This window comes from Phalacrocorax carbo, chromosome 1 (genome assembly GCF_963921805.1).
Source record: "Phalacrocorax carbo chromosome 1, bPhaCar2.1, whole genome shotgun sequence".
NCBI classification, from domain to species: Eukaryota; Metazoa; Chordata; class Aves; order Suliformes; family Phalacrocoracidae; genus Phalacrocorax; species Phalacrocorax carbo.
The window spans coordinates 22,550,170-22,570,814 of NC_087513.1; the positions used below are offsets into that span (position 1 = coordinate 22,550,170).

The 20,645-nt window shown below is 36.5% G+C and overlaps 1 protein-coding gene across 1 annotated transcript; it reads right to left on the reverse strand.

The window, feature by feature from the left end:
- Nucleotides 1-486: 486 nt before the first annotated feature.
- On the reverse strand, nt 487-19,674 carry MLC1 (modulator of VRAC current 1). The gene is made up of 12 exons (XM_009504126.2): nt 19,535-19,674; nt 18,649-18,832; nt 16,472-16,561; nt 14,319-14,372; nt 14,135-14,236; nt 8,473-8,574; nt 7,456-7,527; nt 6,856-6,972; nt 5,865-5,921; nt 4,667-4,789; nt 3,057-3,224; nt 487-1,063 (listed from the first exon to the last, which is right to left on the reverse strand). The coding sequence occupies exons 2-12, from the start codon at nt 18,826-18,828 to the stop codon at nt 989-991; spliced, it is 1,140 nt and encodes a 379-aa protein (XP_009502421.1). The 5' UTR covers nt 18,829-18,832; nt 19,535-19,674; the 3' UTR covers nt 487-988.
- Between the last annotated feature and the right edge of the window lie 971 nt (nt 19,675-20,645).

Below are 20,645 nucleotides of genomic sequence, written 5' to 3' on the forward strand. Positions count from 1 at the left end.
GGTTATTTCAGATTAAAAAAGAATGAACTTCAAAGTCTAGAACCTTTCAAAAACCAACAATAAAACAATAAAAACAGAGAAACAATAAAAAACGCACCACCTTGTGAGCAGCTATCTCCCTAGTTACACCAAAAAGCCTATTAACATGGAGATTCTTATAGAGTTCAAAATCTACACAATCATATCCATAATTCAGCTAGGAGGAAAAGGCAATCTGTATGGGGGATATTGCTTGTTTAAAGGCAGCTAGGTTGTGTAAGTTTTAAAGATAGTTAGGAAAATAAATAAAAGTAATATATCTAAAAATACATTTTCATGTGTCAAAAAAACCCTTTAAGATCAGCACTATCTCCTGTTATTTGGCTAATTGCTTCTGTTTGCTTCTTTTTTTTTTTTTTTTTTTTTTTTGCTTTGGCTAGTAGATTTTGTGCCTGGCCACACAGAAAAAGCCCCTTCCCCACTTCAACAGTTCAGAAATGGAACACATTCTTGAGTTTCCACATAATAAAGACTTTTATTTATATAAAAGCAATGAGATGCAAAATAACTTTACAACTCCTACAAAAGTGAAGTATAAGCAAAAATATCAATTATGACTTGTACTCATAACTTTACAAAAGCATTTATCAGTTACACTGACTGCATAACTGCAGTTATAACAATCACTTGCAAATATATGAAGCCCACTACATATTGTCATATTTTACTTCACCATCAGCATAAATCCATGTGACTCATTACTTTTTTCCTAAAGGTATCTTCTAAAGCAACACTAGAATACAGATACCAACAGAAAAGACAGATGTGTTAACAATATTATCAATATATTTCAAAATTATTAGAAAGACACATTAACTGTGTTATTCCTTGGCTCCTACTGCTGTAACTACGTTGCTGTTTATAAACTGAAGAGTTTTTATGCCTTAATTCAAAGAGTTGATTTATTGACTTGGATTGTACTGTACTGGCTGCATTTGCAGAATCCAAACTACTGTGCCATCTGCACCACAACTGCTTTCCAGGCTTTGTCTTTGTCAAAATCCTTTAAGGTATTATTGGAAACCTAAAAGTAAACAAATTTCAGACAAATGGAAACATGAAACCATGCTTTGGTTAAAAACTGAAGTTTAAGCAAATACATATCTGAGAGAATCTAGGAGAATGTAAACATGAATAGTTACGGTCTGAGCTATTAAAATATTCTATACATTGTAAATTGTATAGTTTTGTATACTATACACATTTATGATATAAAATATAACAGTGTAAATTGTATAATACTTGAGACATTTGGGTCAAAGGAACTTGGCCAAATTCCTATTTTAAACATGTTACTTAGGACATTTTTTCAAGATTTTTGCCAAAATGGGACTGATAGCCCTAGCATCTAAATCGTTAAACCCAAAGGCAGAAGTAGCCCCTTACAGTGCAGCTGAAGCAAGATTCATCCACATACATGCAAGCAAACTAAGGCCTTGCCTAAGAACACAGACTTCTGCGAAGCCAGTGTGACCTACAAGTTCACCTGTAATGTTATGAATGTGTTTAAATACTAAAAAGTAACCCAAAAGGTATTGCTTTCCCAGACAATGTGCTCCTTTTAGCATTTAATTCAGCACCTCATTTCGCAGTGACTCACAAACTAGTTACACATATACAAATAAACCCCGGAAGAGGTCTGTTTAGCCATGCCATGACCTACACTCTGAAATGTGACTTGCAGCAGTGGCAGTGCTGCTGTGCTTCATCTTTTATACAGAACGTAGCTCTCAGGACACAGATCCAGAAAATAAGCAACCTACACTGAATGCCCTCAGCAGCCTGAGGGGACATAAATCCATTGCTTTCACTTCCCATTACCAGCTGTAAAATGACTTGACTGAATTTCAGTCCCTACTCCCAATGCTTTCTATCCAGTGCTGTTTCAATGCAGATGCTCACTCCAGAGTGGGAATCCAGCACTCTCTGGTGCTGCGCCATGCAGTAAGCATCCAGCTAATATGGGTTACTCTCACCTAGTCTTTAAGGATACAGTGCTTTGCTCTGTACAGCAGAGGTGAGGAAAGCCTAAGGGCTACAGTGTTGTGCTAGGAGATGGATGTAGTTAACCTATGCAGACTGAAGAAAGCTGGGTTCCCACAGTGCCTGAAACAGCCCTCTAACCCTGAATGACTATATGAAAAGTGGTAACAGTGATACTGGCACCACCAAGCTCTAAAAAATGTGCCAAATCTGCATCTGAAAGGATAGCTTGAATGTGTAAGTGCAGGACGGAAATGGAGGCAAATATAAATTCTGATCTTTATCACCAACTTTGGCAGTGCAGTTAGGACATGGAAAGACCTGGGATTCCAGGCACCCTCCTCTGCGCACTACTTCATACTGTCCAGCACAGGCAGCCGCTCACTCAGCTTGCCTATTGTTGTTCCTACGCTGCAGGTTCTTAACTCTTCCCATTCACAGTTTAAGGAACTTAAGAGAACTAACTCAGCTTAGTAAACTCACTCCCCCCAGCAGGCCTTGGAGAAGTACAACTACACTGAATACTCTCATTCCATAGCCCAAAACTTCTGCTCGCATTGAAAGGGTTAAATCCATTCCTTTCTTAATAGATGGCTATCTCATTATAAGAACTTGATCACGCAAGGCCCATCATCTTTTCTAGAACTTCATTCTGACATGTAAATAGCAATTATGGATGTGCATCCTGTGGAGTAGTACAGTAGGACTATCATTTTATCTTAGTAAAATGATGAACCTCATTATAATTGGGAGCCCATACTACAAATAAGAACAGAAGGGGGCTTTCACCTTACAACTGTCTTTCTCTTAACAGGACTTGTCACAGATTTACAGATATCGAGTCTGTCATGCCCGGTCATCATTTTACCAGCAAAATATTATCTCCTTATTACAAAATTCACCAGTGCATTAACAACTTTACAGTTTTACAGAGCAGCTTTTAATTGTGATCTGAATTAAGCAACACGAAACATTACAAAAAATATCTTCTTAAATACAGATTTTTAAATATTATAGTGGGTATAAATACATACCTCTGCTGTTCTGTATTCCTGCTTTTTAACCTGTGATGCTGCCCATGACGAATCATGTAGTTTCATTTTTGTCTTGTAATTTACACACTGTATTACAGTTCCAATAGTAAGGCATGCCTGAATTAGCAGCATCAACATCAAAAGCAACAGGAGTACATCATAAGATTGCTGAAAATAGAGATATTAAATAAGTTATTAACTACTTGAATAAAATATTTTCTGCTGTTCCCACCCCTTGAGATTTGTACCCAGATTTCATTCTTCAGCTCAAATTATAATTTAGTTTATTTCAGCATGAAGCTTCAATTAAAATTTGAGTGCCTGCGTTTGCTCAAATAGAAAAGATGAATAATTCTTAATTAAATGTTATTTTGCTACATGATCTTTTCCTCTAGAAATAGAACAGAATTGAGGAAACCATCCTCTAAAATATAGAGCCTCACTGCTGCTTTTGCCCTTAGCAATACTGCTTCTATGCCTGGGCCTGGCCCTGTGCCTTGCTGGCTCTGACCTTGCCCTGCTGACTTGAATTCCTGACTGACCTTGGACCTGCCTCACCACTATGGACTTGTCTGGCAATCACTGAACTACTGGCTGAACCTGGTTACCATGGCTGGACCTGCCTTCTTTTTCTTTTCTTGGGTACTGTAGGACTGCACCCCTTGCCAGTGAGGTCACTGTCCTTGTCTGCCTTGCGCACCTTCCGCTCCATTGTTCACCTCCATTTCAGAGTAGCCCACTCTTGCTGCATCCAGACACAAAGTGGCAGAAGAATGTAAGAAATGCTCTACAGGGTCACACCAACTGTCTAGGCAGCCCAGTCTTCTGTCTCAAACATGTGTGACTGGAGAAGCTACTTAAAGAGAACATGTAAATCTTGGGCACTTCCCGAGGCCCGACAACACAGTGTGCTCCTCCAGTATCAGAACAGGATCACATACTCAGAAGCTGGTTTTCCAGTCCCTAAGATCTCAGTTTAATAAATATGCTCCCTCTCTTCTTCAAAAAGTACAGGACTGCTTAAGGACTAGTGGGTACTAAGAGTCAAGACTCTTATTGAGACTATTTTAATCCCCATCAATGGTTCTTTGAACATTGCTAAACACTTGGACAGTAAAGCCCTAGAAAGCTCTTCAGCAATGCACTGGTAACACTTCACATTGAAATGCTTTAAGATTTGCAAACTGTTTTCTTCTCTGCCCCATTCCAGGCTGTGAATGAATCCAGGTGTAAACTTACAATCCTAACGTGATACCTGTTGGTAGACATCCTAAGAAACAGAAAATTGGATTCTTGAAGTAAACCTAGAATCTTTAATTTCTATACTACAAATTTATAAAAACCTCAAGGAGTCCAGCATATTACATGTTATTTTTACTGATTCTTTAGAATAATATACCATGGTTTTTAAACTATAATTCCATGGTGGCAACAGATTTAACACACTTAAAATTATATCATTAGTCAAATAAGAGTTTCTGAACAATTTCTATAACATTTTATTCAATCTTTACAATGCAGTACCTTGTCTTCTTTACCTTCCTAATTAATTCTTGGGTTGCTACTGTAATAGGTAGATGTTAATTTTTCAATTGCATAAAAATACATACTTTAACAGCAGGTGGATAATTTTTAAAGATGTCAACAACTTGCATGATACTGAAGGATAAGTATGCAGAAGCTGTGAACAACAATGGAGAGATAACACTGCTGATGGCAATCAGGACCTCAACCTAAAAAATAAGATAATAAATATTAAAGAAGAATAACAACAAGTTAACACTTTGGTTTGCAAGCTCTATCTCCTTGAAGTAAGCATAACAAAAGTATGTCAAAGACTGTAAGATTACACATATGAGGCAAATATTAAGAGCCATCCACATTGCATGGAGATACAGAAGCAAGCTTTGAATAAATTAAGTTTCCTAGCCAAAACACTGTTGTTTTGTAATTAATTTTCCATTTAATATGGATGATGGGGTGTTTGTTTGGTTTTTAAAGTGCCTTTCATATGCAGATAGAGGAAGCAATACCCAATTTAGAAAGCCAGTATAGAAGTATCTTTTATTTTTCAGTTTGTGTGAAAAAATGAGAATTAACAGCAGATATTGCAGACTTACAACCTAAAATAACTATGCAAATAAATCTGAGGCAAATTTATTTCAATACAATAGCAGCCGAGTTTTTATTCAAGTATCATCCTACAGGACCAAATTCTGACTTTAGTTGTGGTCATGCATCATTACTGACTTAAATACAGTTACATGACTATAACTTAGAACAGATGTTTTACTACACATCTGGGACAGTCAAGGAATAAATGCATTCTACTGAATATTCTTAGACCTTGTTGCTAGTCATGCAGATGAGAAATTTGTTTAAAATAGGTTCAAGGTCTAGAGCAGTCTGCACATCTAATTTTCTTCTTCTTTCCAAAACCACAGCTCATCATGAAAGGAGAATAGAACAGGAAGGACCTCAGCTCAGGAGCAAGAAAGCAGTTCTCGGCGTACTATATGAGATATGCTGTTTTCTTACAGTAATATTCATTCCCAAGGAACCAGTACAAAAAAACACAACAGACAGCCCTTTTAATTCCTTCCTAGAATTGTTTGCTTAAGTCTCCAAAGGACCTACTGGATTTCTTTTCAGGAACATCCGCTTACACTCATGCTACGTATTTCTGTCAGAATTTGTAGAAGTAACTAAGAACAAGTGAGCAAACATGAAAAGTGCCCGCTATCACAGGCAGGCTTTCTTAACATGATTCTACTCTAATGACAAAATCCAAGAATTTTACACACTTACCAAACATTTACTTGGATATTCAGCAGCGACATGACTTGCAATAGCACTTGGAAAGCACTAAACAAAAAAGTATAACAAAATAAATATTTACCTACTTGAAAACTAAACAAATTACACTTGAGCTACAGTGATTCCCACTAGTCACAGACGACATCCTAAATTTCCTGTAAAGATAAAACTGTATAGACTTATTATGACAGTATTAGGAATTAATTAGTCAAACGAAGATAAAACTAATCTTCATTTAACTTGCATTTAATGAGTATCACGTATTAAACCTACACATACTGAAATATTATTACCCTCAAAACTTGACACTTCTACATAAAAACCTAATGAACCAGATGAACTTTGTGAATTCTGAATGCTGAAAAACTTGTTTATCATCTTTTTTCCACTTCATGCTGAGGGATTTTCCAGACATAGTAGCCATATATAAATCTAATGTTCACTGTTGTCTTTCTCAACCTGTTTAATTTATGGCAAGCTGGGTAGCACAGCATTCTTGATGAATCCACTGCTCCTAAGTACAGGCTGTTATTAGTGACAAGGGTTACCAATCACAGTCGCAGGCTTTTAAGACAGTTAAGGCTGACAGGCTAAAAATTATGTTGTAAGGATTCTACTATGCTAAAACTAAACTCAACTTTTTATTTTGCAGCCTGAGAAATTCTAAAACCTAGGACTTGTTTAACAAAGCATTTCAATTCTAATACCCCTGCTTTATTACTCATTTCCATTTTACTGAACTGAGGACTAAAATATATCAGAATGTTTTATAAGAACCAAAGTACTGTAAATCAAAATAGAACAAGCATATTGCATAAATCTAGTATATATTGAAGCACTGATTTATTTGCTCAGCTGCAACTGCTGAGTAGTATTAGCACCAAATAACTATTCCAGTAAGGAGGGGAAAAATGAAAAAAAAAAAATATTAAAAAACCAAAGGCATTGCTTTAAAAGAATGTCTTCATTTTGCACTACTTACAGCAACTAAGATCCAAAAGAATGTTACTGAAAGATATGGACCTGAGACTAGAACATCCATATTCAAAGCAATTATTCCACCAAATACTGATGAAATTCCAATAATCACCTCAATTACCTAAAACAAAGAAGAGCACACATATTATTAACAGTGCATTTGAACACCAAATTTCCTATTTGCATGTAGAAAGGAACACACTGGAAGGAAAAAATGCATTTATGCTATTAGCTATGCATGAAGTCAATGTTTTTCAGATCTAAAATACAGCAAAACTCCATCTGGCTTAAGTAAAAAGCTCAGCTTCATTACACATATTTATGCTCTCATTTATTAGCTCCACTAATTCAGTTCAGTTTAGACTATTTATCCCTAAGTCACTAAGTAGTCTCCTTCCCATTATATATGGCAGTTATTGTTTATCTTGCAACATTCCAAAACAAAACATTTAAAGATATATCACTCATTTCTGTCTTTATTCTGTCAGCTTGTAGCTACACCAATCTCTTCCTGGCTTTAAAGAAGCTTAGCACTTAGAAAGACGAAAAAACAAATGGATTTGATGAAAAAATAATTGATTTAATGAAAGAAGATAACACTTACTGAGTATGACTTCAGAATTCGAGTAGGAAAGCTGACATTGCTCAAAACAATGGTACTGTCATATGCAGTATTCTACAGGGGAATAAATCATCAAGGTCAAAAAAAATACACAAAGTAATATTTAGTAATAATTAAATATAATATTTATTTCTAATATCCTGTACAACCTGTTACACATCCTAATGGTGGCAACGTCTGGTCAGCCCATCAGAGCTGACAGTGACACAGCACACACCACGGTGTTTGCTGGTGTCAGACCACATCAATCACATTAAAAACAAACGAGGTAGTCACAGATTAGTTGTTATACAACCACTGTTCAACAGTGAACTATGGTCATCTTGTCTCCCCTTTCTACCTTCAAAATACATGCTTTCTTCCTGAGCCTTCAGATTTTACTGATGTGGATAAACAGTAACTGGAGGACGACAGTACACTACATGGTTTTATCTATCTAGCAAGCAATACTTCCGCTAGGACACAAAATGGCACTGCATGCTTGCTTCATTACCACCTAAAAGAAGTACTGTTGTAGAAAAATGAGGGTGGGATTTGGCAGAGCTCTTGTGACTAAAGAAAATTTTATCTATAGCCCCACATCCCAAAGCCAGTATTCATTGTCCAGATACCACCAGATTAGCATACATGACAAATACTTTCTCCAACTCAAGCTTCAGAAAGGCATTGCTTACATACATACTTGTCACAGTATTCTGATGTTTCATACATCATTAAGTTTTGTTCTACAAAACAGAAATAAAACATTTGCCATACCTGTTCATAAGTTATTCAAACAACCCTCTGCTCTCTAATTTGCAAAAGGCCCATTGCACTCTTAAAGACAGAAGAGGCCATTACTATTTAGTACAGTAATTTTATCTATTGTTCAAATCTAGTTTTACCATGTAATACGAAGTTATATACTGGAGTCACCAGCAACTTGTCAATGTATGTAATACAGGAAAAATATTATTTAACACACAAAAAAAGACATTTTTAATCCTTGAGGGTACCTACTTTCTTTCTCGCACAGCAGTCTTCAGTAGACCTAGCTGAAATGATCACAGTGGTTGCCATGAAGATTTCCAGCAGAATAAGTAGAATCAAGTTGAAATTTATCTGTCAGCAAAATCCCAAACGTAAGTGAGTTACATCTTCCATGTTAAAAATAAAGGAGGGGGCAGGATCTAGCAGGATCTGGCAGTCTCTCTATTTTCTGTGATATTTAGACACATCCATTAATTAGATACTTTGTTAACTGTTTTCTTGGTTCTTGATGAATTTCTAGGACAACACTTAGATGTCTATATAATATTCAGAATTCCTAAACTAAGAAAGAAGCCTTTATTTAATTTATGGGGATAGTCTGCCTGAAGATTTTATCACTGTCTTCCAGAAGAGCACTTAATGAAAGGGGGTGATTGCTGGGTACGTTTGCATTTCGCAGGACCTCTCATGTGAAACCAGAACACTGCAGCAAATCGTGGAAGATTCACAGGAACAGAAAGAAGAGAAACAAAAGCAAGCCTGACTAGGCCAGGGGCTAATGCAATCCACTGTGGAGGGGAAGGAGGGCCAGAGGCTCCCAACCCCTACGCTGCAATCCAAATGGTGCGATACAATGTCTAATGCTCAAAGAAAACACAGTCCAAAGAACTGCGATGAGAATCCTAGCTCTGTGCTGCACTTAGTGCTAGTAGTGCATTGATGAACACTCTTCATGGTTTCATAACTCTTGCAGGTCTAATAGACTACATTATCATGCAAAACCACGGATGCTGCCATTCCTCCTGCCATTGCTCATCTTCACGAGACAAGTAAGTGTAATACTTAACATTTCTCTCATTTCCTTATTATCTCATGGAAAGAGGCAGATACCTACTCTACATGGGCTGAATAATTTTCCAGAGCCACTCAAGTTAGGCAGAGTGATCTCCCTCTCTTGTCTTCAAAAGCACCATGTTTTCCCACTGGCAGGCCAAGAAAACATTTGGTGGTTAGGTCTACTGGGCAATGCACCAAAAGTTTAGGGAGAACTGGCTCCATTCAGAACCTATACAATTATAGCAAACCATTGTTCAGTGACTTAGAACAGAATTAGGTTGTTCCCTCGTGTCAGACCTGCTTTGCAGATGATCAAATCTCAGTTTTTCTCCAACACGTATCTTGCAGCACATGTTTTTTGAAAAATATCATAAGTGGCAGATTTGAGAGGCCTTTTTGGGCAGTGAAATTCATCCTTCTCATGAAATCGTAATTGGAACTATGTGCCTTGCAGTACACGACAGACCATACAGTTGTACTAGAGCCACAAACAGCAATAAATGTCATAGTGGTAAGCTTCTAGGGAAAGTGCTAGCATGGAGAATAAAGGCATTATTTGGCAAAAGAAGTTTCAAACATGTGGCCTGCAGAACAATTTAATCCAGGCCATAAATTCCCATGATTGGAGCATGTTTTGATGTATAGTGCTGGTACTGGCATGGGCTGGCAAGGCCACGCTATACAGTGCAGTGCCAAGTACACATACAAGTTTGAGTTCAGAAGACCTATAATTACATTGATGGACTAGCTTGTTTAGCACTAGCTATAACAAGGAAATAACAGAAAATGAAAAAGTATCAATAAATAAATTAGATTTTTTAAAATTTTATCTTTCCAGTATTTTGTTTCTGACATTTAATGTCTACAATATCAGATAGAGCTTTCCACTAATAAAATTAGTCCAACACCCCTAGACCACAGTAAAAATATTTAATCTCCAGTTTTGAAGTTTGGGTGATTTTGTTGTTTTTATTTTTTAAACAGAAATACAGCTAAAGCTAGAAGTAAGTACCTTTTTATACCACCTGTAACAATGGGAAATTTAATGTTAGACTTCTAAGCACTGAAGAAAATTATCTCTACAACTACCACTATACATAAAATCTACCATCAGATTCAGAGAACCAAGGAAGCTGTGTCCCTAATCCTCTTCCATGACTAAGGAACCTGCAAGTGTAACTGGGTAGAAAGTAGTAAATTAGCAGAACCTTAATCCAGTTTGCTCTGAAACTGCACCAGGTATTAAAAATGTGGTTCACTAAAATTGTATGAAAGGGTTGAATTAATTTCAAAATTAAATAATTTGAAGTTCAATAGAGTTGCTTAAAAGCATACTTTTAATATGCTATAAGATATCCTTCAGAGGTTTCAAGACATCTGCACAGGTCTGACAAGTAATGACAGATGACCTAAAGGAGACTGAAGCCCTCTTGGACCAGCAGCTGGATCGAGGCAGAACAAGCCAGCACACACCTAATGGAGACACACGTTTATGGTTAGGCAACCAAATCAAGCACCTACACTCCAGTGTCCGTGTGCACCCATGTTGCCCAGCCTTCCACTACTGTCAGTGGAGACTTAGCCTATACAGACAAGAGAGGAACCTCAAAAGCTACTGGGCCAACCAGTCACTAGAGGTGGGGTTCAATTATACTGGCTGCTAGTGCCATTTGAAATACTCAAGCATATTGAACATGCCTGCATGAACGGGATGTATGACACAGGTCTGACGGAGACTCTCAGCCCTCCAGAGTAGCAGCAGCAGTCAGGAAGAATATCTCATAGCACCTTTAAAATAAGAAGTTCAGTCCTCAGAATCCTGCCTTAGCTATCTACACTGAGGCAAACAAGATTGTATTGCAGTGTCTCAGTGACTGGATCATCTCCACTATAATGGAGGTATAGTCACTCAACTCACAAGGAGACAATAAATATATGTACTCAATTTGGAGTTAATTAGAATCCCGTTCAAGATCTGAACCTCTTCAGTTGCAGTGGTCAGTAAGCATGAGGTTCCACTCATTTTTGTCCATCATGCTTCCCACTGGGAAGGAACAGAGTGGCAGCAGTGGCAGTTTGCATCTTTTACACATTGCATCCTTCATGCTGATAGTATACTCACTGCAGAACTGCACACTACTGGAGCAGTGTCACACAGTCGCAGTCTAGCACACGGCTTGTATCTTGCATTCCATTTATCTATCTAAAGTAATTTGGTAGCGTTATCCATCAACATGAGTAACACTAATGAAAAATTACCGAGGTCCTGTATAAAGGGGAGGGAGTTAAATGCAAATTGTCTTAATTGGATAAACTTACCCTTTTTATGAGCCTTACAGCTTTTAAATTACTGGCAGTGATTTCACATCAGATCTAGCATTATTTTCTTGTGCAGTTTCCCATGGGGAGGGAAAATAAATATGATGATGAAAGAACAGTTAAAGAGATGGTATTCTACATTTTCTTTGTACCGCATGGGTAATAGAAAACAGCTGGCAGTGAGCTGCCAAACAGTGAAACTGTCTTACTGGAACAGTGTCCTTCAAAGAGGAGAGCAAGTCAGCACCATGAATAACTCTTAAGACAGAAAGGTTCAAAAAAGCCTCAGAGACAGCTTTGCACACAGTTATCCTGACTTATCTTTATTCAGTGATCAAGGACATAGTATGGACATAAAATAGGCAAGTGAAAAGAATGAAAACCACACAACCAAGGATGTCTTGTGGATATTATTGTAGTTAACTAACATTTGGCAAAGACAGAATTTGCCTTCGTATAAATTTAATGTTTATCACTTATACTTTTCCAGTCTAATACAACCTCTTTTTTCAAATGGTTTGATCTGCCTTGAAAATACAAAAGCTGTTATTATTTAATAATAGAAAATGCAAATTTTTATGCAATCTAAAAATTACTCACTTCAAAAATATGCAACTATTTTAGCTCTTACACACAGGGCCAGCTCAAAGCTTCTCAAGAGCACAAGCAAAATTAATTCTGTCACGCTGGGGTTCATGACAAAATAACTCTTCATTGTGGTGGAAAAATGAGTCCTTTGGGCCCACCTATCCTGGGCAAACATAGCCCTTCTCTGTCCCAACAGCGCTGTGATCCTGCCTAGCAAGGGAAGGGAATGCAAAGGGACTGGTAGCCTCCAGTCACACTTCTCTGCTGTTTTCTCTCAGAATGCTTGGATTGGTTTCTAATATTTGAACTCTCTACCAAGAAAGGACGGAAAAGGGAAAAGGCAGTACTCCAGTGTCTGGTATATAATTCCTTCAGCCCCAACAGCCTAAGACACTTGAGGGGGCAAATGCATAAGGAAACTGCTACACTAGCAACAAGCCAGCAAAGGCTGTGCAAAGAATTGACTGGTGTAAACTGCCCTGAGACACACACAGAACCCAGGGGGCCATGACATTGTCCCACCACATACAGGGCAAAACTGCCCAAATCTAAAGCCAGTACTGGTTGAATTCAAGTGATCTGACCGTCCAGAGTGCTAAATCTCCACAGCTCTGATCAACTGCAGTATTCCACCTCTCTGAAAACCAGGCCAGCTGCCCAGAAACCTGAAGCTAGACTTAGTTACCTACTTTCAAAGGCAGGTTTGTAAGTACTGGCCAAATATACTGTACTTTCTAAGAGGAAATAAACACAGTTAATTTAAAAGTTTATCATCTGTAAAATCTGGAGCTAACCAGATGTTATTAAAATAGTATAGATAACTTCAAAGCAAACTCTAGCCTCAGCACTATTTTTCTATTAGAAAAGCCTTTGTTACTAATTCAGATCCACTACATTATTATAGGGAGCCATTATTACTGCTGAGCTCTTAGTATCACAACAGCTGATATGATACTAGGAGAAGAACTGAATAATAGCACGAGAGCAGTCATTAACCTTCACACAAAATGTATGATGTAGTTGTATTGAGTGTTGCTATTCTGTGATAGTCTATTATGAATATTCATCAATGGCAATGATAATACCTATTGCTATGTTTTTTACTCGTACATGTAATATTCTTATGTATTATAGAGGTCTCAGAACATTTTACCACAGGAAAAGAAATGCAAACCACCCTATAGTTCTACTGTTTGGCTCAGTCTACCAAAGATAGATGTTATTTGGTTGTGACTCAAAACCAGTGAACTTTTCCCAGCATGAAATATATATGCTTCAAATGATGTAACCGTTGCATTCTCTTTGTTGATGATGTACAAGAAAAATGTTCACCAAAAGTTTCTCTCCTGGTAGCCTCACAAGCAAAACTATCCATTAAAGAAGACTCAGGAAAGGATTATACTTAATCTGACGATGAAATGGCCCAGAAGTAGCACTGTTTGGGACACCTTCTCATTGTAGTACAATTCATCCCTAAACACTGGTTAATCTAGAGATGAGTTACTAATTTCTTTTCAATTTTCTCTTCTGACCCTGCTCTTTCAAAGAAAAAAACAAACCACCAAACAAAAAGAATCAAAACACTTGCTACAGTCAACAGAAAAATAAAATCAGTTGAACAAACTGGATCACATTTCAAGATCTAATTCATGTTTTTGAACTCTGAATACAGGAAAACAGGAAAGTTGTTTCCATATTAATCTCCTCTACATTACCGGTACCATGCGTCTTTTAGCCATACAAGTTTTCATCTCCGATGTCAATTTTCCAGTCTTGCCTTACTCAGAAAAATAAAGTTACTGCTAGATGATCTCTCCTCCCAGACTAAATAGGAACACTGGGGTATTGACTACAACATAATTACATATAATCTCCACCCACCTCACCCCACTTTTTTTTTCAACAAAGATAAATGTAGCATTAATTAGTAATTGTTTCAGTAACTTACATTTATAGCTGATGGGTTGAGGACAAGTTTGCATCCAAACCAAATTAAACACGTTGTTGTAACAGCAAATGTAGAGACAAACAGAATCTGAAAATTTGGTATCTGAAAAACAGTTTCAGAATGGGTTCCTCTCTCATTTTAAGGAAAAAAAAAGATAAAATTGCCAATAAAATCTTATACTTACCACATTAATTTTATTCCTCGCTATAGCAAAGCTCACAACTGCTGAAGGAATACACTGGGAAAATTAAGAGAGAAGACTAGTGGGATATTCTGCACAAAGAATTTTATATCTATTTCTACACATGTATTTTATTTGTTCTGAACTCATATTTCAGTTAATTTAGACAAAAAGAAGATCAGAAACTGTGAGAGAAGTCTGTCACTCTTGTCTAAGCTCATTGATTACAGTGGGCATCTGAGGATTACAAGAGGTTTAAATATGCCTTCCATATCCCTAGTTTTGACTAGCTACCCAGCACAATGTGATGAGTAAAGGAAAGAAAGTCTTTCATGAAGCATTTCATGCCTTTGATAGTTTAAATTAACTCTAGAAGGCCTGAGATCCCTGAGCAGGAAAAGAAAAACACTGCTACTCCCCAACTGGGCCTCCACATTCTTTTAAACAGGCTAAGTCATAGTTGTGTAAGCTATAATTTGGCCGGTCTCAGCACAGTTCTGCAGAACTTTGTATAAACTCATGTGTTGAGTCAAATTACACTTTAAGAATTGTGCCTGGGATCTCCACTGTGTTCACTAGGATCTGTGTTTCTATACTTAAGGGCAGAGCTAAATGGAAAAATCATGCATAAGTGAGAAGTTTCACAAAGTAATTTCTCTATCCCTTAGCTGTTTCCCACCACAATAGATAGGGTACCATTACATATCCAACTCTATTTTACACAAATACATAATGTTACAACATACTAATAACAAAATAAAAATATGCTCAACTAAAACCATTTAAAATGTTTCTATGTTAGATAATGAATCATGTGACAAGTGCTGCATTTCTTTGCTAATTATCTTTTCACACACCTGAACAGTTTAACAATGGAACCACTATAACTAGATTAATTTTAACATTTAAAATTCTTGGCAGCACTTAAACCTAAATGACCTGTATTTAACATAATTAAAACATCCTTGTGTGGCCTGGCTACCCTAGAGCCTCTAGAACACTACATGACTACATAAACATGACTATGTTTAGGCAACTGAAGCCTACTACTAGTCAAGATGTTTAAAAAAGTCTAGGGAGCAATTCAGTTCAGGCTAAACTAGGCACTTAGTGGTCAGTTGGCTCTCTAGGCTCTCCCCACCACATTGACTCAATTTTCTCTAGTAGTAGCTGTAACACCTTGCTCACATACAGACACCCAAATGCACACATCTTTACCCACAGCAAGCCATTCAAACCCAACATAATAACCTTCTGCATCTACCAGATCTTTGGAAATTCTCAATAAATACGAAGTTCAAAGAGATAAGATTTGGGGCAGAACAAGACACGTCTCAGTGACTAACACGAACATTGCAGAGAATAACACATCAGTGAAGATATTAACTTCAAAAAGTGCCTCAACTTTATTCTAACACCTCTAGCAGAAACATAAGCGACAACTCATTCATAGGGCAGCTCCTGAGACTTGTTTGTTTAAAGAAACCGTTAGTCTTGGACCTAACTTAGAACCAATCTACAAGTCAGGTTGCAAAAATAACAATAACAGAACAGAACCTTGCTGTGAACAAAGCAAGTACATCAGACTTATTGTATGCACATAGATCTGAAGTATAGATTAAGCATATATAATACAGTAAAAAAATATAAGTCCCTAAAAATATAGTAAAAATACTGGACTTTGGAAAATGTCAGATATCTTTAATGCATATTTTATTAATGAAATAGTAATATACAAGAGAACCTTAGTCTGCTTCAGTATTGGATATTATGGCAAAATAAACTGAAAACAGTAATACTTTGAAATACAGTCTGAAATACATTCTGATAGCATTTAGCCAGGAAATTCCCCAAATACATAACAATTCAAATTTTCTTAAAACCAAGCACAGAAAAACTGTTCATGCAGATAACTACTGCAAGGCAGGGGTGAGCTGGTTAATGAAAATGGTAGCACAAACCAGTTGTCGTTATGACAACCATTACTCCCTTAACCATGGGATGAAAACCCATTTAACTGTTAAACAGAATTAAATCTTCCATGAAGGAAGTTAGTAGTAAAAAGACAGACAGGACAAAAAGACAACAAACCCAAAAATTATTTACTATTGATTTTTGCTGTCAAACAGCCACAACAAATAATTAAGAATGCTTACTGAACCTGCTGCACAACGTAAATAATCCATTTCAGATGGAAAAATATTTCCCAGATATAGTGAAAATCCAGAAGTAATAAGGAGGCAAGTCTGCAAGGCAACAAATAAGGTAAATTAATATGAATAAAACTATTTTTAAAAAAAGCAACTAGTCAGATACAAATCCGTAATTCCTTCCAAATTAAGCTAGTGATGAACATTTAATAATGAAGTCTGTGTGCACAATTTTGAAAAAAAATATCAAAACATGCTGAGTTCTGAAGATGTTTTGCTGGTTACTGAGACTTAATACTGAACAATATAATCATGTCTGAATGAAGCATTGTGCCCTGACTTGGCAAATACCTAATAAAATGCTCAAAAGTTAATTGCAGTGTTCAGTGGTAAAAATGTTTCAGAAACTTCAACCAAGCCTCTACTTTGCATTCTCTGCTTGGCTTCACCAACATTCATTATGCATATGGACAGTTGGGCAATTACCAACTAGACCACGACGACAAAAATAATATTAGGCTACAAGGATGAAGATTCTTCCACCAACTCCAAACTCTCTTCCTGCTTCAGTCTAGTGGCAGACCCATAAATGCTCAGCTCCTCCTGTTCCCTTGCTAACTATTCCATTTTTTTTCATAATTATCAGTTACACTCTCAACAATAAATTATTAGTGCATTCTACTAACAACTTTCCTTTTTGTTTGTCATCCTGTGAGTAGGCATTTCTTTGAAGGGGCTGGGGAAGATGAGAGACAGAATGGCTCTTCTGTTTTATTTGGGTTTTTTTTTTTTTTGATGTTACAAAATTATAGGGGTCTTTAAAAAGTTCTTGTCACAAAAATGACAGAAAATAAGGTAGTGTGTGTGTGTGTATAAGCACACACACCAAGAATTCTGGCAGCCTGGAAGAACAGTATTTACAGAACACAACTTGAAATCATGCTTGAACCATATTGAATTGTTCTTGCACAAGAACAGCCCACACTAGCAGCCACTCTGATGTCACTCTATGGTTTTTAGCAGCTCCCTGAAGTAGACAGTTGTGTTCACTATGATTTCTGTTGCTCAGCATATGGACTATCCTTTCTGGGCACTGTCTTTCAGAGTTGTGAGAGATTAACCACTATAACACTTGGGAGAAAAATCTAACTGGAATTTATTGGATTAGTTCATTAATAAAATTGCTTCTTGATAATATGACTTCAGCAAATGATCATTGAACATTAGTATCTCCAATCATTCACAACAACTCAGTAAAAAGGAAAAATCTAATTAAAGACAGTTGTCCTTTTTGACAATTAAGTTTGAGAGAATTTAATACAAAGCAAGCCAGCTCTTCTTTTGCTCTCTTTTTATGTAACAGTACATCTGAAAGGGAATCCAAGTTTTGCAGATTGTCAGAAAGGAAAAAATGTTCAGCTGTTTCCATGAAAATAAGGCAATACTTTCATTCACTGTGCAAAAACAATTACCATATTAACAGTGAAATATTACTCTTCAAAACACACGAACTGACAGAAAAACATCAAATTCTAATAGGTATAATGAGCTTTAATTAACTTGGCTGAGAACACGAAGAAGCATATGATGTACATGCAAGATCAGTGTCCTATGGTTCCAGCAGTGGCACAAAAATTCAAATCACTGTGACGTTCATGTAAGGAACAGAAGTATATACCTCACTACATGAAGATTCTACCAAATAACTACATGACTATTGAACCCTGAGAGATTAATGTGGCAATTTAAGTACCATATGTATTTTTAATGCCAAAATGCTATCATGGCAAGTGAAGTACTTTCAAGAGTTAAAAATATGTTAAAAGAATGCCCATGATCAGGATATTTTACATCCTTTACCAAAAGGCACTGCTTATACATACATATGGGTTGATATTTACCACTACCACACTTATTCTCTGTTTATGATATACGATTAATATTAAAGGTAAAAACCAGCCTTCATATAGCATCTTTGGTTAGTGTGGAATTATCCAAATACTATTAGTCAATGAAGTGTTACATTCTAAATTTCCTAAATATGTTCATTTCTGTACAAATATTTATATCCAGTACTATCGGTGATGCAATTCTGAGTCCCCAAATGATGTGAAACAGAACAGATTACTGGGCACTGAGACCTCACTTGCATTCTAAAATTTTGTATCATTTAAAGTACTTACTCCCATCAGCAAAGAAAAGATCCATGTTCTGTAACTAAAGCAAGGATGCAGCCTCTTTGATAGCTGAAGGTCACTGGATTTGATATCTGGAATATAATTTCCATTCTCTTGTTTTCCCCGCTCCAAAGTTGGCATCCTGTCATAGCTAAATTCTTCTCTGTAACCTTCTTCCCTGGTCATAACACTTCACAAAGGCAATTAAATAATGATAATGGAAGCGCAAATGATGAAGAAAGGCAAAAACTGTAATTTAGTTCCTTCGCATACTCAGATCAGTGCTCAACTAGGTTTTTGTCTAGTTAAAATAAATAAAAGCAATATTTAGTAATAAGCTGTATTTACATTTCAAAATATGCAAGCATTCTAACAACTTACTTCCATACAATAAGTAAATTACATCCTATAGCCAGAGTTCATAATAATACAGTACGGATATCAACAAAATCAAAATTTGTGTACCTATGATACCTTAACAGATTTTTTATTTCAAGATAGAAGAATTATTTTTGGAGGTGTTTAGTTTGAGGGTAACTATAACCAAAGTTTTTTTTCTTTTCTTTTTCTTTCTCTTCTTTTTTTTTTTAACTCTAAGACACAAAAGATATTTAAACATGTTTAGATATTAACTCCCACTTGATTTTAACACTTCTTATCAGGTATCTACAATGACAGACTTCACTATGAGTCCGATGAACTCATATACTCACAATAACTCAGCTGCAGCAAACTGTTTCTAATTTACCCAGTATCAACCATTCCTCTCGTTCACTTAGCCCTTTTCTGTTCATCCCGCTGCTTGCCAATCTGTTCAGATACCTTGAGGAGTATCTTATATTAGAATTAAGTTACTGCAGATTTTTCAACAGTTAAAAACCTTCATGCTTACCTTCAACTGAAAAGTTAACTGTCAGTTTAAAGCAGTCCTGTGAACACAGCTGCCTGTACACTTTGTGATATTCTCACCGTTCAGTGAGTCATGCCGTCTTTGAAAAGTTCTCCCTTACACTTTGGCTTTCAACAACATCTATTCAGATATGGAACAAAAGCACAGCAAAAACTTCAGTTAAGCCAGGGAACAGGAAAATGCCTCCTGAATTTTAATTAACAGAACACACTAGAAAATGACTGTACTACATTCTCATAGGGCTGCTTCCAAATCAGACCAACAAATTTTAAAAGTTTCAAGAGTCTTTTTTATTTGAGTACTACCCCTTACTTGGAATCTTAAATAAAACCTTCCTCATAGTTTACCAGTTTTGGTTACTATAACAGCCAGTGATAACAATATTTGACAATCTAGTTCTTCTTTCAGAAGAGCAAAAGCTACTTACAATGCAGTATTCTCCTAGAATAAACTACAGATAAAAATGAAAGTATTTAAGTATCCCAACAAGTTGGGAGGTTAGAAAGTTAGAGGTTAGAAACCTATCAAGATTATTATCTTCACTGTAGAACTATCTTTTCTAGAGTGTTCAGATAAACCCTGCACACTTCAATCGTGCTGACATTTATACTTACAGAACACCACGATGACTAAACATATTTTAAATCTAGCAGGCAGCACCGACATGCAATGGCCAGCGTACATTGGAACCAGTTCTCCTGCTTATTAGGCAATGAAAAAAAAGAAAAAAAAAAGAAAAAGAATGCTTTTATCTTGAAGATTTTGGCACCTCGACAGCTACAGCAATGACAGGGTCTTTTGTCTAAACTTTAAACACTCTTGTAACCAAGACACAATTAAATCTTCAGTACTCTGAAGGGCATCACCTTTAAAGTATGCTAGAAATACTTTAGAAAATCACTACTTCTCAATTTGTACAGTCTGTAGATTTTGCTCTTCTCAATGCCAGCCAATACTGAAAGAATATTAAAATGTTGCAATTGCTTTAATAGACTGAAACATGGAAATTAATACACCACACACGGCACTATACACAGCTGTGAACTGCCTTAGAAGAGAGGAGTGGAAAGAGACTGTGTAGCCAAGCAAAACT